The sequence below is a fragment of the Cricetulus griseus genome, chromosome 2, assembly GCF_003668045.3.
Source record: "Cricetulus griseus strain 17A/GY chromosome 2, alternate assembly CriGri-PICRH-1.0, whole genome shotgun sequence".
Lineage (NCBI taxonomy): Eukaryota > Metazoa > Chordata > Mammalia > Rodentia > Cricetidae > Cricetulus > Cricetulus griseus.
This window is the reverse complement of record NC_048595.1, coordinates 454,595,148-454,607,318: the sequence shown is the minus strand read 5'-3', so window position 1 is coordinate 454,607,318 and position 12,171 is coordinate 454,595,148. Positions and strand designations below refer to the sequence as shown.

The 12,171-nt window shown below is 46.1% G+C and overlaps 1 protein-coding gene across 1 annotated transcript; it reads left to right on the top strand.

The window, feature by feature from the left end:
- The first annotated feature begins 220 nt into the window (after positions 1-220).
- Txndc2 (thioredoxin domain containing 2) lies at positions 221-7,962 on the top strand. Its single transcript, XM_027395998.2, is given in 4 exon segments — positions 221-309; positions 4,731-4,770; positions 4,772-4,886; positions 5,167-7,962. Coding segments are annotated over 4 exon segments (2,022 nt in total). The 3' UTR covers positions 6,945-7,962.
- The last annotated feature ends 4,209 nt before the right edge of the window (positions 7,963-12,171 follow it).

Genomic DNA, 12,171 nt, shown 5'->3' with positions numbered 1-12,171 from the left:
CAGTATTTGTCATAATACTGACAGCAATAAGCTCTGAGGATGGGTTCTGGAAAGTGGATTGGGTCTGAAATGGTCACCAAAGGCTACTGTTTAAAAATCTGGTCCCCAGTTGATGGCAGAATTTGGCAGATTATGAAACTATAGGAGGTGAGGTCAGGCTGCTCTGGTGGGGTTTGATGGTTATGGGCCATGCCTGTTCCCAGTCCTGTTCTCTGTTCACATGAACAAGCCTCCGCTGCCATGGGTTCCTGCTGCCACTAAGCCGCTGCACCATGCCTTCCCTGCCATGACTGAACACCCTCTGAAACCGTGAGCCGACACACACCTTGACCTCAAGGCTCTTTCTGACCGGCATTTTGTCAAAGCCATGGGAAACAACCAATACAGACAAAATGGGTTAGTTTTATTTTCTTTCCACACAGCAGCTTTCTAGTTCTTCTCTCAGGAGTCTGTACCGATTTGTAAATCAAACACAATTGATGCCAGCTTAGTGTATTCAAGACTGGCCCACAACACTCTCACTGTAGAGAGAGAAGAGACTTCCCAGTGCTCATCCCGGCTTCCTGCTAGCAGGCTGCTCGGTGCTGTGGAGTTATGGCCCCTTGCAGCTGGGGCTCTGTGTACAATTTAGTTTCTCCCAGTGGCGAGCCTGCTTGAGAAGGAAGCCAGGACTCACAGCTGGCTGTGCTCGTTCCTGCAGGAGCCCAGAAGGGAGGAATGTGGGAGCAGTGTTCACCTCTAACTCTGAGCTGAGAGGGATTCCAGAGGCTCACGGTGGGATTGTGTCTGTAGCAGAAAGTTCTTGAAGCCAGCCTTGGCGGTGGGATTGCCTCCCTGGGGTCTTGGAGGCTGCAGCCCCATGGGCAGGTAGGTCTATTCTGCAGTGCTGTGTACTGTTTGGAGACCCAGTGAGATCCTTCCGGCCTATTTCATAACCACCTCAACCATCTTATGCTTAAAATAACTGGTTGTTTGCTTCCTAAGACACACCCTGGCTCACACAGGCCTTCCCGACACCTGGGAGACATGCCTGTGCTGAAGGAAAGCATACGTTATGACAAGTGGATTGGAAATTCTTCAGCACTATCAACATTCCAAGTGTCTTGAAATCCATGAACCGCAGAAGCAAGAGAGAAACAACCAGCACAGCTCTGCCAAGCCTCATAATGGCAGCAGGAGGGGGCAGACTTCCTGTCTTTCGCTAACATAGGCAGGTGTGATTTGGCTTCAAATGTTTTTTTTAAATGGATCTAATTTTCCCTCTGAGCCTTTCCTCAATGGGATTAAGTGGTGGCTTGGGAGGAGCAGTCTGGTCAAATTAAATGTGCCTGTTGGTAGAATTTCAGCGCCCAGGGCTCTCCTCACTGTAGTGTTTCCGGTTCCCCTCCTTTCTAGGCAGGTGGGGGTGCACAGAGCTTGAGGGTCCAGTGTGCCAGGGCAGCCTCACCTCTTGCTGCTTTTCCCTGTGATGTGGCCTGGCTTTGCTTGGCCCCAGGCAGAGAAGCACCAGCAATTGCTCACTATAGCTGGGGATGCTGCACTCTTTCTGATGCAGCAATTCTTGCCTCTGAGCACAACCCATTTCCCAGCAGCTTGGCTTCTCTGCTTTCCCTAGGCCTCCATGGTCCACTGCTCTAAGTGTTCCCAGCCCCACTTAGGTACGGGCAGGACTGCCAGATCCGTGGCGCCTCCCCTGCATGCTAGAGGGGGCCAGAGCCTGCCCTGTCTTAGGCATGCCCTCGCCGGTCTGTTGGTGGCCCATGTTGTGATGGGACAAGGACAGGGTAGGCTGTGGAAGCCACCTGGATGCGGCTCTCCTGTCCCCCACCCCACCCCTGACGGAGCATGGGAGCATTATTTGCAGCTTTCCTGTGAGTGCCTGTAACCCACATTGATGCAGATGCTTCAAGCCAGAGGGGAGAGGCTGGGATGCATGTCTGCTCCTGCCGCCTCACAACATGGAAGGGGAGACATTCCCGTTTCTTCCTCTCAGCTGGGAAGTCTCATCTGTGTCATAAGGTCATAATCCATTCCCTGTGGCCTTGTAAAGGCCACATCCCAGGGATGAAGTTCATGCCACAAGGCTCAAGGCTCAAGGATATCCCTTTTATGACAGCAGCAACCGTCTGAGTGCGCTCAGCCCTCCCCAGGAGGCTGGTGGGTCATCATAGAAGAGAGAGCAGAGAGAGTGAAAGAGGCAGGGCTGGGGGGGGGGCGGCGCTGTGACGCCGTGCAGTCTTTCAGATACCACACGGCTATGGCACTGGCAGACCTCAGCAGCAGTCACTGGTCACCTACACAAGATCAAGCCAACAAGACCGTCAGTGTTCCAACCGGCAATGCTGGCACGACTTAGGAGGCTGTAGAAAAGTGGTCATGGTGTGAGGGAAGAAATGTGTTGAGGATGCCTGGGGAGTCGGGGAGGGAGTCCTGGGGGTGGACACGAGCAAGACATGTTGTTTGAAAACTGTCAAAGAAGAGATAAAATATATTCTATTAAAAATGAGTTTACCGATACCAGCATTACTTCCTGCCTTCATTGAATATATCCGTTATCAAAGCCCAGATAATTAAATCACTACTAGTACATGTTTCAAATCTTCTTTAGACAGCATGGGCACTCCACTGTTTAGACAACCTTCTTAGTTTTGACTTCCTGTAGTGTAGTGAAAGAAACATGAATATTTGTGTGGGAAAAAAAAAAGTGTATGTCAGGAATGTAAAACTTGAGCTGGAGAGCACTGAATGTTCTTCCAGAGGGCCCACGCTTGATTCTCAGCACTCAGATGGCAGCTCACAACTGTCTGTGACTCCAGTTTCAGGGGATCTGATGCTCTCTTCTGGCCTCTGTGGTCACCAGGCATGCACACAGTGCACACACATACATGCAGGCAAAACACCTATGTACATAACATTAAATTTAAAACTTTTTCTTGAATGTAAAACTTCATTTTCACACACATTGTTGGGACTAGACATGCTATGCAGAGTAAATGTGGAAAACAAGCAAGTGACCTCAGAATTCTTTCTGCAAGGTGTGTGTGTGTGTGTGTGTGCTTGTGTGTGTGTGTGTGTGTGTGTGTGTGTGTGTGTGTGTGTGTGTGTGTGTCGCTAAAGAGGGAACCCAGAGTCTCATGCATGCTAGGCAAGCTATACTGCTGAGCTCCACACCAGCCTTATGAAAAGGTAATTTGACTGCAGTTATGCATTAGTGAGGTACACATGGCTGATTCAGTTGGAACTAGCCACAGGGAAGCTATTCTTCAGGTAAGAGGTAGAACTAAGCAGGCCTCATGAGGATGGGAAGAGGCTGTCTGGCAGGAGACGCTTATCTGCTATAATGCAGTGTTCTTAGAGGAGATAGATAGCAGACAGCTACGGTGAGCACTGTGGCTTGTTCCTAAGCTGGTTCTAGTATGGGAATGTCAAGAGGCGGTCTATAGGTCTTTTGAGTTCTTCCTTCAGGAGGGATTAGGGTGGTTGCCATGATCCTAAATTAGTTCTTGTGAGGAGGGTGTGCTAGCTGGAGTCATCTCAGAGTGGGGACCTCCAACTGAGAAATTGCCTGGATGAGATTTGGCTGTGGAGAAGCCTGTAGAGCATTTTCTTAATTAGTGATTGATGGGGTAGGGCCCAGACCACGGTGGGTGGTGTTACCCTGGGATAGTGGTCCTGGGTTCTATAAGAAAGCAGGTTGAGCAAGCCATGAGGAGCAAGCCAGTAAGCAGCTCCCCTCCACGGCCTCTGCATCAGCTCCTGCCTCCAGGTTCCTACAGGCTTGGAGTCCCTGCCTCAGCTTTCCTCAGTGGACTGGGATCCATGATATACGAGCCAAGTCAATCCTTTCCACTCCCAAGTTGCTTTTGGTCATGTTTTTGCTCACAGGGATGGTGACCCTAAGACAAAGAGTAGGTGTGGCTCTATCTCTCCTTCATACTCTGGCTTCCAGTGTTGACATGTGATTTTCTTGTTTGTGCCTACCTCGTTGCTGGGACTTCATAGCCATCTGCCAAGAAAGCCTTTGTAAGAGCTAGATAGATGCTGGTGCCACCCTCTTAACCCTCCAGAACTATGAACTAAATAACTCTCATGTATTCATAAAGTACATAGCTTCGGCTGTTTTGTTATGGTATTAGAGAAAGAAACTAACATAATTAATGAGTCATAAAGAGAAACTTGGTGCTAGAGAATCCTTGGGGGAAAAATTATAAGAAAGTTGGTTTAGCAGAGCGGTGGTGGCACATGCCTTTAAATCCCAGGACTCGGGAGACAGAGGCAGGTGGATCTCTGTGAGTTTGAGGACAGCCTGGTCTACAGAGCGAGTGCCAGAACAGATTCCAAAGCAATACAGAGAAACCCTGTCTTGAACAACCCTGTCTTGAACAACTATATATATATATAGTCAGTTTATGCTCCTGGTGTAGACAGGCTATTTGACAAAGAGTAGGCTTTGAACCTTGACCTTTGAACCCTGACCTTTCCTGGCCATATAACCTCTCTACAGTTCAGTTTCCTCATCTGTAAGGTGCTGATCACAATGGACCTTACCTCAGTGGCTGGTTGCACTTGAGGAAATAATGCCTGTTTGTGCATCCGTAGCCTCACACAGCATGGCCACCAGCACTGAGGCTGCCATGGGGCCTTCATGTGCCACTGTTGGGGCACTGGTTGGGAACACAGGCTGTGGAGTGCTGCCCCAGTATTAAGCTGTTGGTACATTTTGTTCTTAGTTTGGCTATAGAAGAAAAATCTAAGAAGGACCCCTCCCCACCCCAAAATGAATCAAGACAAGGGGTTGGACAAGAACCGCGTTCAAGCCAGAACCCCTGAGGAGTCAGCCATGATACCAAACAACCAAGGGAGAGCAAGTGACAGTGACACCTATGGTAAGAGGGGAGGAAGAGAGCTGTCATGGGTCCATGAGTTTGGGAAGCAGGTGGCTGGATTAAACTGAGAAAGAAAAAGTTGCTGTTAAAGCAAGAAACACACAGAGACCCACATAACCATCCATGATGCCTGGCTCTCTGGGGAATGAAGTTACTCAGGTTTGCGCATTAGTCGTCAGATTGATTCATGATCTCTGAGAATAAGTCTTCCTTGGTATAGATATTCAGTCTTTTCCTTCTTCTTTTGCATTTCTATTGTATTTATTTATTTTTCGTTTAGAACATCCATTACAGGTTCTATCCCAAAAAGAGGCTCTGATTCCAGGGTTCTTGGATACAGCCCGGGCCAAAGGGAAGGCCATTGTTCCCATGGCCAGCAGCACACTGCATGTGGTCACAGAGGAGTCTGAGATCCTACAGCAGGTTAGTGACAGCCCCATTTTCTCAGAAAATACCACCCACCCTAAACATAGGTATAGCCCCAAGTCCTCAGCAAAAACCACTCAGGTGAAACAGGGTAAAACCTCAAAGCCCTCAGCCAAAGCTTCTAATCTAAAACAGAAAAAGATTTTTAAGACCAAGGCCAGAAACATGTCCAAATCCTTGGCAAAAACCACCCATCCCAAACAGGGGACCACCCACAAGCCTACAGAAAACAGCAGCCATCACAAGAAGACCAGCATGCCCAAGTCATCAGAGAACACCATCCAATCCAAAGAGGGTGACATCTCCAAGTCCTCAGAAGACACCGTGCTGCCCAATGAGAGTAACGTCCCCAAGCTCTCACAGGTCACCATCCTATTCAAGGGGAATGATATCCCCAAGTCCTCACAGGACACCAACCTGTCCAAAGATGGTAAAATCTACAAGCCCTTAAAGACCAGCATCTGGTCCAAGGAGAGTAACATCCCCAAGTCCTCACAGGACACCATCCAGTCCAAAGATGTTAAAATCCACCAGCCCTTACATGACAACAGCTCATCCAAGGAGAGTGACATCCCCAAGTCTTCACAGGATACCATCCAGTCCAAAGATGTTAAAATCCACATGCCTTTAAATGACAGTATCTGGTCCAAGGAGATCAACACTCCCAGGTCCTCACAGGACACCAACCTGCCCAAAGATGTTAAAATCCACCAGCCCTTTCAAGACAACAGCTCATCCAAGGAGAGTGACATCCCCAAGTCTTCACAGGATACCATCCAGTCCAAAGATGTTAAAATCCACATGCCTTTAAATGACAGTATCTGGTCCAAGGAGATCAACACTCCCAGGTCCTCACAGGACACCATCCAGTCCAAAGATGTTAAAATCCACATGCCTTTAAATGACAGTATCTGGTCCAAGGAGATCAACACTCCCAGGTCCTCACAGGACACCATCCAGTTCAAAGATGTTAAAATCCACATGCCTTTAAAAGACAGTGTCCTATTCAAGGCGACTGACACACCCAGGTCCTCACTGGACAGCATCCTGTCCAAAGATGTTACAATCCACAAGCCCTTAAAAGACAGCGTCCTATGCAAGGCGACTGACTCACCCAGGTCCTCACTGGACAGCATCCAACCCAAGGATTACAAGTCCTCAAAATACACTACCCAGTCCAATACGAGAGAAGTCACCAAGCCCCCAGAAGCCACCAAGTCCCAGGGAGGTCACATCATCAAGTCCTCCAAAGACACAAAGGAGAGCCAAATCTCACACCACTTGGAAGAGCAAGTGGAGCTTCCAGAGGAAGACATGGTGAGAGTGATCATAGACAAGGAGGAATTTGAGGAGGTGCTCAGAGAGGCCGGGGAGAAGCTGGTGGCTGTGGACTTCTCAGCCTCGTGGTGTGGGCCTTGCAAAACCATCAAGCCACACTTCCACTCTTTGTCTTTGAAACACGAGGACGTGCTGTTCCTGGAAGTGGACGCCGATGACTGCGAGCAACTGGTGCAAGACTGCGATGTCTTTAGCCTCCCCACTTTCCAGTTTTATAAAAAAGAGGAAAAGGTGGGTGAGTTTTCTGGTGCCCTTCTGGAAAAACTGGAAGCTAGCATTGAAGAATTAAAATAATCATATATTCTGAGAACATCACACATGTTAATAGCTGCTTTCTTTTTGATTTAAAAAAAAAAAGGATCAAATAAGACAAATGTGTTCTCCTAAATGGCTCTGCTTGTAGAGCAGAAACATGAAAGCCCACTTTTTATCTGAAAGAATCAAAACAAGGAGTGGCCGTGTTTTTTCTTGGCAAACGGGGTGAACTTAGAAATTCCTTGAGTGAAATCAGAAAGGTCTGCTATCTTATTTTTCTTTCTTTTTTTTTTTTTAAATTCACATTTGAAAGTCTTGCTCTTTGGGTATTTGCAGCAACATTGGAAATGCAGGCATTCATTCTGTAGGGTTACATACCTGAAGGGGGTAGGAAGTTCTCCTCCACATGTCTTTAGGGTTTTGATAAGAAACTCTGGAAACAAAGGGTTGGAATGTGTCACATGACTTTGCTATTTTCTTGTACTAGGATTGCTACAGAGTCCACACACCAAGGCTGTTTCTAGTTTGTAGGGATCATTTTACTAATCTTTGATCACGAAAGCTGAGACAGAACTCTAAACCAGGCTTCTCAGAGGCTTAAGTCTGAACAATCTTTGACACCATTATGACATCACGGCTTTGGTGGAAAAGACTTGCATTGTCTCCAGTAACTGGATTTCTGATTCCTGTTCTCTGGTGTCTTAAAAGACCAAAGATCCAGGTCTGGACTGGGAGGTCTTGTCATGTTTTAAGCCACCTGTGGAGGCTTAGTTGATACACAGAGCTAGCCCTACCTAGCAAGACAACCAGATGGGTTTAGCCAGCTTCACTCACGTGCGATGCCATAACTTCCAGGAGTTATTGTGTACCTTTGCTCTAATTATTATTGGTGTTGCTTTGACAAGAACATCTGATGGGAGACCTAACTTCAATGAATTCTAAGTGCCAATGCCTCATTATTAGTTTGAGGCACTAGATGGTATAGCCGAGTTCTAGAACTTAACCCATACAAATGAGTCTTTGTGTCTTTGAACAACTCTCATTTCCCCTGTGCCACTCTCACAAACACTGTTCTGTTTTCTATTGATTCAAAGTATTTTTAAAATATGAAGTATTAGTAAACATTAAAATAGAAATCCAAAATTTACATTGATTCAAGAAGCCAAAGCCAAGAGCTAGTTCCAGGACAGCCTCCAAAGTCAGTTTTAGGGGCTTTTAGCCAGTTTGTTAGGAAAGGACAGCCCTTACCCCAGACCCTTGTGTGGCAATCTCTCTGCTAAGTCAGAATAGAACAGCTGCTACCATCTTCCACTGGGCACCACTGACCCTCCTTAGAGACATCTGTCACAGGCTCCTTTGCAACAGTGACAGCCACGTGACAGCAGCAAAGAAAATACCCTGTACACTTGGCCTTCTTTCCAAAGTGATTCAGAATGACCTACAAAAATTATTAATAATAAGAGGCAAGACAGGGAAGAGGAATTAGAACCATGAAGGCAATTCTGTGTCAGCTCTGAGGGCATTAAATAATGCTCTGGTTGAGCAGCAAGTTTTGCTCTGAGTTTCTGCAGCAATGGGAGAGGAAAGGGAAGCTCAATCCCCTGATTTCATTGCCTGAAATAAACAGCCCTCATGTGGCATGGCAATAAAAAAAGTCTAACAAAGTTAGTGTTGTCAAAGGCAATACCCTGAAAATATCATTAACAAGCAAGTGTGACCATAGATTTTACAGGTGGTTTAAGAATATCTTAATGGAAATCAAGGTAAGAAGGCAAATTCTATAGGGCTGTCTAATGGTCTGATGATCTGGTTTGAAGCAGGATAAAAGCTGTGCCGCTGACTTTTGCCTGCCAGGGTCCCCACTTTCAGTCCCACCCATAACATTGGGACTGCAACCTACCAAAGTTATATTCGCTCACAGAAAGCCACAATGTGGACATTCTGTGTTTCTGGGAAACAGAGGGTTGAACTTAAAATAAATGAAGAAATAGTTTTTAACATCTAATGAAAGCATTTATAATGAGGATTCGATGTAATCATATTGTTTATACATGATGATAATCTAACTACAGCCTTACAAAATAACAGAAGGCTAGTCATGGTAACGCACGCCTTTAAGCCCAGCACTCAAAGGAAGAGGCAGGTGGAACTGTGAATTTGAGGCCAGCCTGGTCTACATAGTGAGTTCCAGGCTACCCAGTGTCTCAAAAATAACAATAAAATACAAAGGAAGAAAGGAAAGGAGGAAGGGAAAAGGAGGAAGAGATCCTTTTGTGATCAATAAGAAAACTCCACAAATACTTAGACTACCATTCCTGAATCAATAGCTTTCATGTGATTCAATAATTAAGTCAGTGTGGAAAACTGGCATCATTCGAAATAGTCACAGTATAAAATGCCAAACAATAGTCCTTGAAGGGTTTATAATAAGTAGGTTTGAATAAAGAGACACTGTTTTCTCATTAGAAAGATATAATAGACAATGTAATTTTAACTGATGTCTCAAAGAATATGTTTGGGAGAATATATCAAATTAAAATTCGCTGAGTGGAATGGACCTAGGAGAGTCTTAAATGCCAAGGACAGAGGAAGATTTGCCCGGTTAGGTAGCTAAATATATAATTGGTATAGCAATTACAAGACAATGGCATTAATGATGGAGAAAAATAACAGTGAATCACAATAACCAATAGTCAGACCCTGGTGGGTAATAACCTAGAAAACAAATTGTTTCAACTTAACGGTTGTTGAGTGGATTTCCCTTCAGAATATTGTTTTTTTTAAAGATTTTATTTATTTATTATGTATACAACATTCTGCTTCCATGTATATCTGCACACCAGAAGAGGGCACCAGATCTTATAACAGATGGTTGTGAGCCACCATGTGGTTGCTGGGAATTGAACTCAGGACCTCTGGAAGAGCAGTCGGTGATCTTAACTGCTGAGCCATCTCTCCAGTCCCCCCCTTCAGAATATTGTATAGTAAGAGTTTGCTATTTGAAGGGGAAAAAATCAGTGTATATCCAACTAGTATGCCATCAAAATAAATATAGGTGGGATTAAGGCATACAACTAAATACAGAATCATCAAAACAGAGGAAAACTCCCTGTGAACCATCTGACTGGTGGTGGGGCAAGTGAGCCACAGATATCATAAAGGAAATGAGTTTGAATATATACAAACCTAAATTCTCCATGATAAAATAAAACAAAATTTACTGAAAGCAAGAACCAGAGGGAACATTTGCCAAATGAGCGAACAGTAGCACTACTCCTCTAAACTAACAAGCAAAATGGAGTAGTCTCATCTAAAAGTAGGCAGAAGATACTCAGCCAGTTCCAACCAAAGCAAAGACAAGTTTTAACACATGTGAGAATTTTCCATTAGCAGGGGATGTACAGGGATCTATAAGCAAGATTCTGAAAGTAGCTTGTAGGGAAGCAGTCAATACATGGGTCGCTTGGAGTTGGGATTTCGAGGAGCGTTTTGATGTAGTTAATTACAAATAAGTTTGCAAGCTTTAGCTCATTTGTTTGCCTAGACAAGTGGGCAGCCTTAAACATCAGCTGTTTACTCCTCACAGTTCTGAGTTGGGGGCCAGCCCGGTCTACAGAGTGAGAGGCCAGTCTGGTCTACACACAGGACAGCCAGGGCTCCACAAAGAGATCTGTCTCATACAGGAAAAAAACCTTTTCCTTATCTAGAGGAAACTAACACTACGAAGCTGCCCTCTGCACGGCTCTTTCCTGTGTACCCTGAGATTCTGAGCCAAACTTCTTGCCCTTAGAGGGACCGTCTCTGGGATAGCATCACTTTCATTTAACCCCACTCATCTTTGCAGAAACACATAACCCCACCTAGTCCTGCATCTGGATTTCGAGTGTCCTCCAAAGGCCCATCTGGTGGGGAGTTGGTCCCCAGCTTTCTGCTGCTAGGAGGAGTCTTTAGGATGTAGGGACTTGTAGGTTACTGGGGGATTGGCCCTGAAGGGAGTAGAGGGGGCTTGCTTCATCATCGCCTCCCTCTTTTTGCTTCCTGGTTGTCCTGAATGGAGCAGAAGACTCTGCCATAAATTCCTGTGTCACCATGGTCCCAAAAGCAGTGGGACAAGTGACCTATGGATTGGATCTTCTGAATTTGTGAGCCAAAATAAACCTTCCTTTTTATTTCTTAAGATTTGTTTATGTGTGTAAGTGTTTTGGCTGCACGTATGTGTGTGTACCACATGAGTGCCTTGCGAGCATGGAGTTCGGAAGCTGAGTTAGGGATAGTTGTAAGCCACCATGTCGTGGGTTCTGGACCAAGCCTGGGTCCTCTGCAAGAGCAGCAGAGTTCTTAGCCTCAAGCCATCTCTCCAGCTCTCCAACTTCCCTCTCCGTAAATTGATTGTATTTTTCTCACAAGTGAAGCTGACAGACACTCCTGGAACTGACCAGTGGCCATGTCAGAGGAGCAGCAGGTGGCAACTGAAGTTCAAGGTGTCAGCCCACCAGGCAGACGGCTCTGATGAATAAATCTCAGCTAGGCAAGGCCCCGAGGCCACAGCCTTCTGCTGTGTCTTTCCATGTTGACTGCTGCTATCTTTCTCTGGTATCTGGCATAGTTGAATTGGGTGTGGGGAGATTCCTGCTGGCTGTAAAGTAATATGTTTATCTCATGGAAAGATCCCATTCTACTGGGCATTTTTCTTGTAGATTATTATAAAAAAAATGATTCCTCTCTAAGCTGTACTTGATGAATAAAAATAAATACAAGGAAATGTTACATAGTCGGGGCCTGTGGAGAGCTGCACTTTGTCGGCCCATCGGCTTCTGCCTCCCACCATTCCGAGGGTGAGAGGTCTTTGTCCTGGACAATTTCTTATCTGGCTAAGGCTGGGCTTCAGGCCTGCTTCCGTGTATGTGGACCCTTCTGCTTTCGCCACGTGGCAGTCTGGGGTGGGCTACCAAGGGCCTTTTAAGCAGAGGGTCGGGTTTCCTCGGGGCCCCCAGAAGAAGATTGTACAGGCTCCTGAAATAAACTTCAGGAAGAAGAGTTCCCGGGTTGTGTCTTTCTTGCTGGTCAAGATAGGCGCAGCAACTGGTGGCCCATACGGGGAACCCAGAACTTCCTGCAGTCAGGGTGGTGCACCGGTAAGTCCCCAGGTAAGCAGGGGATCCGCGTCAAGAGCGGGGAAACAAGGACTGCGACAAAAGCAGGGTTTTAATTGCTCCCTCTGTAGGGGTTTTTTTATTGCTCCCTCTGTAGATAAAGACGGAGCGAA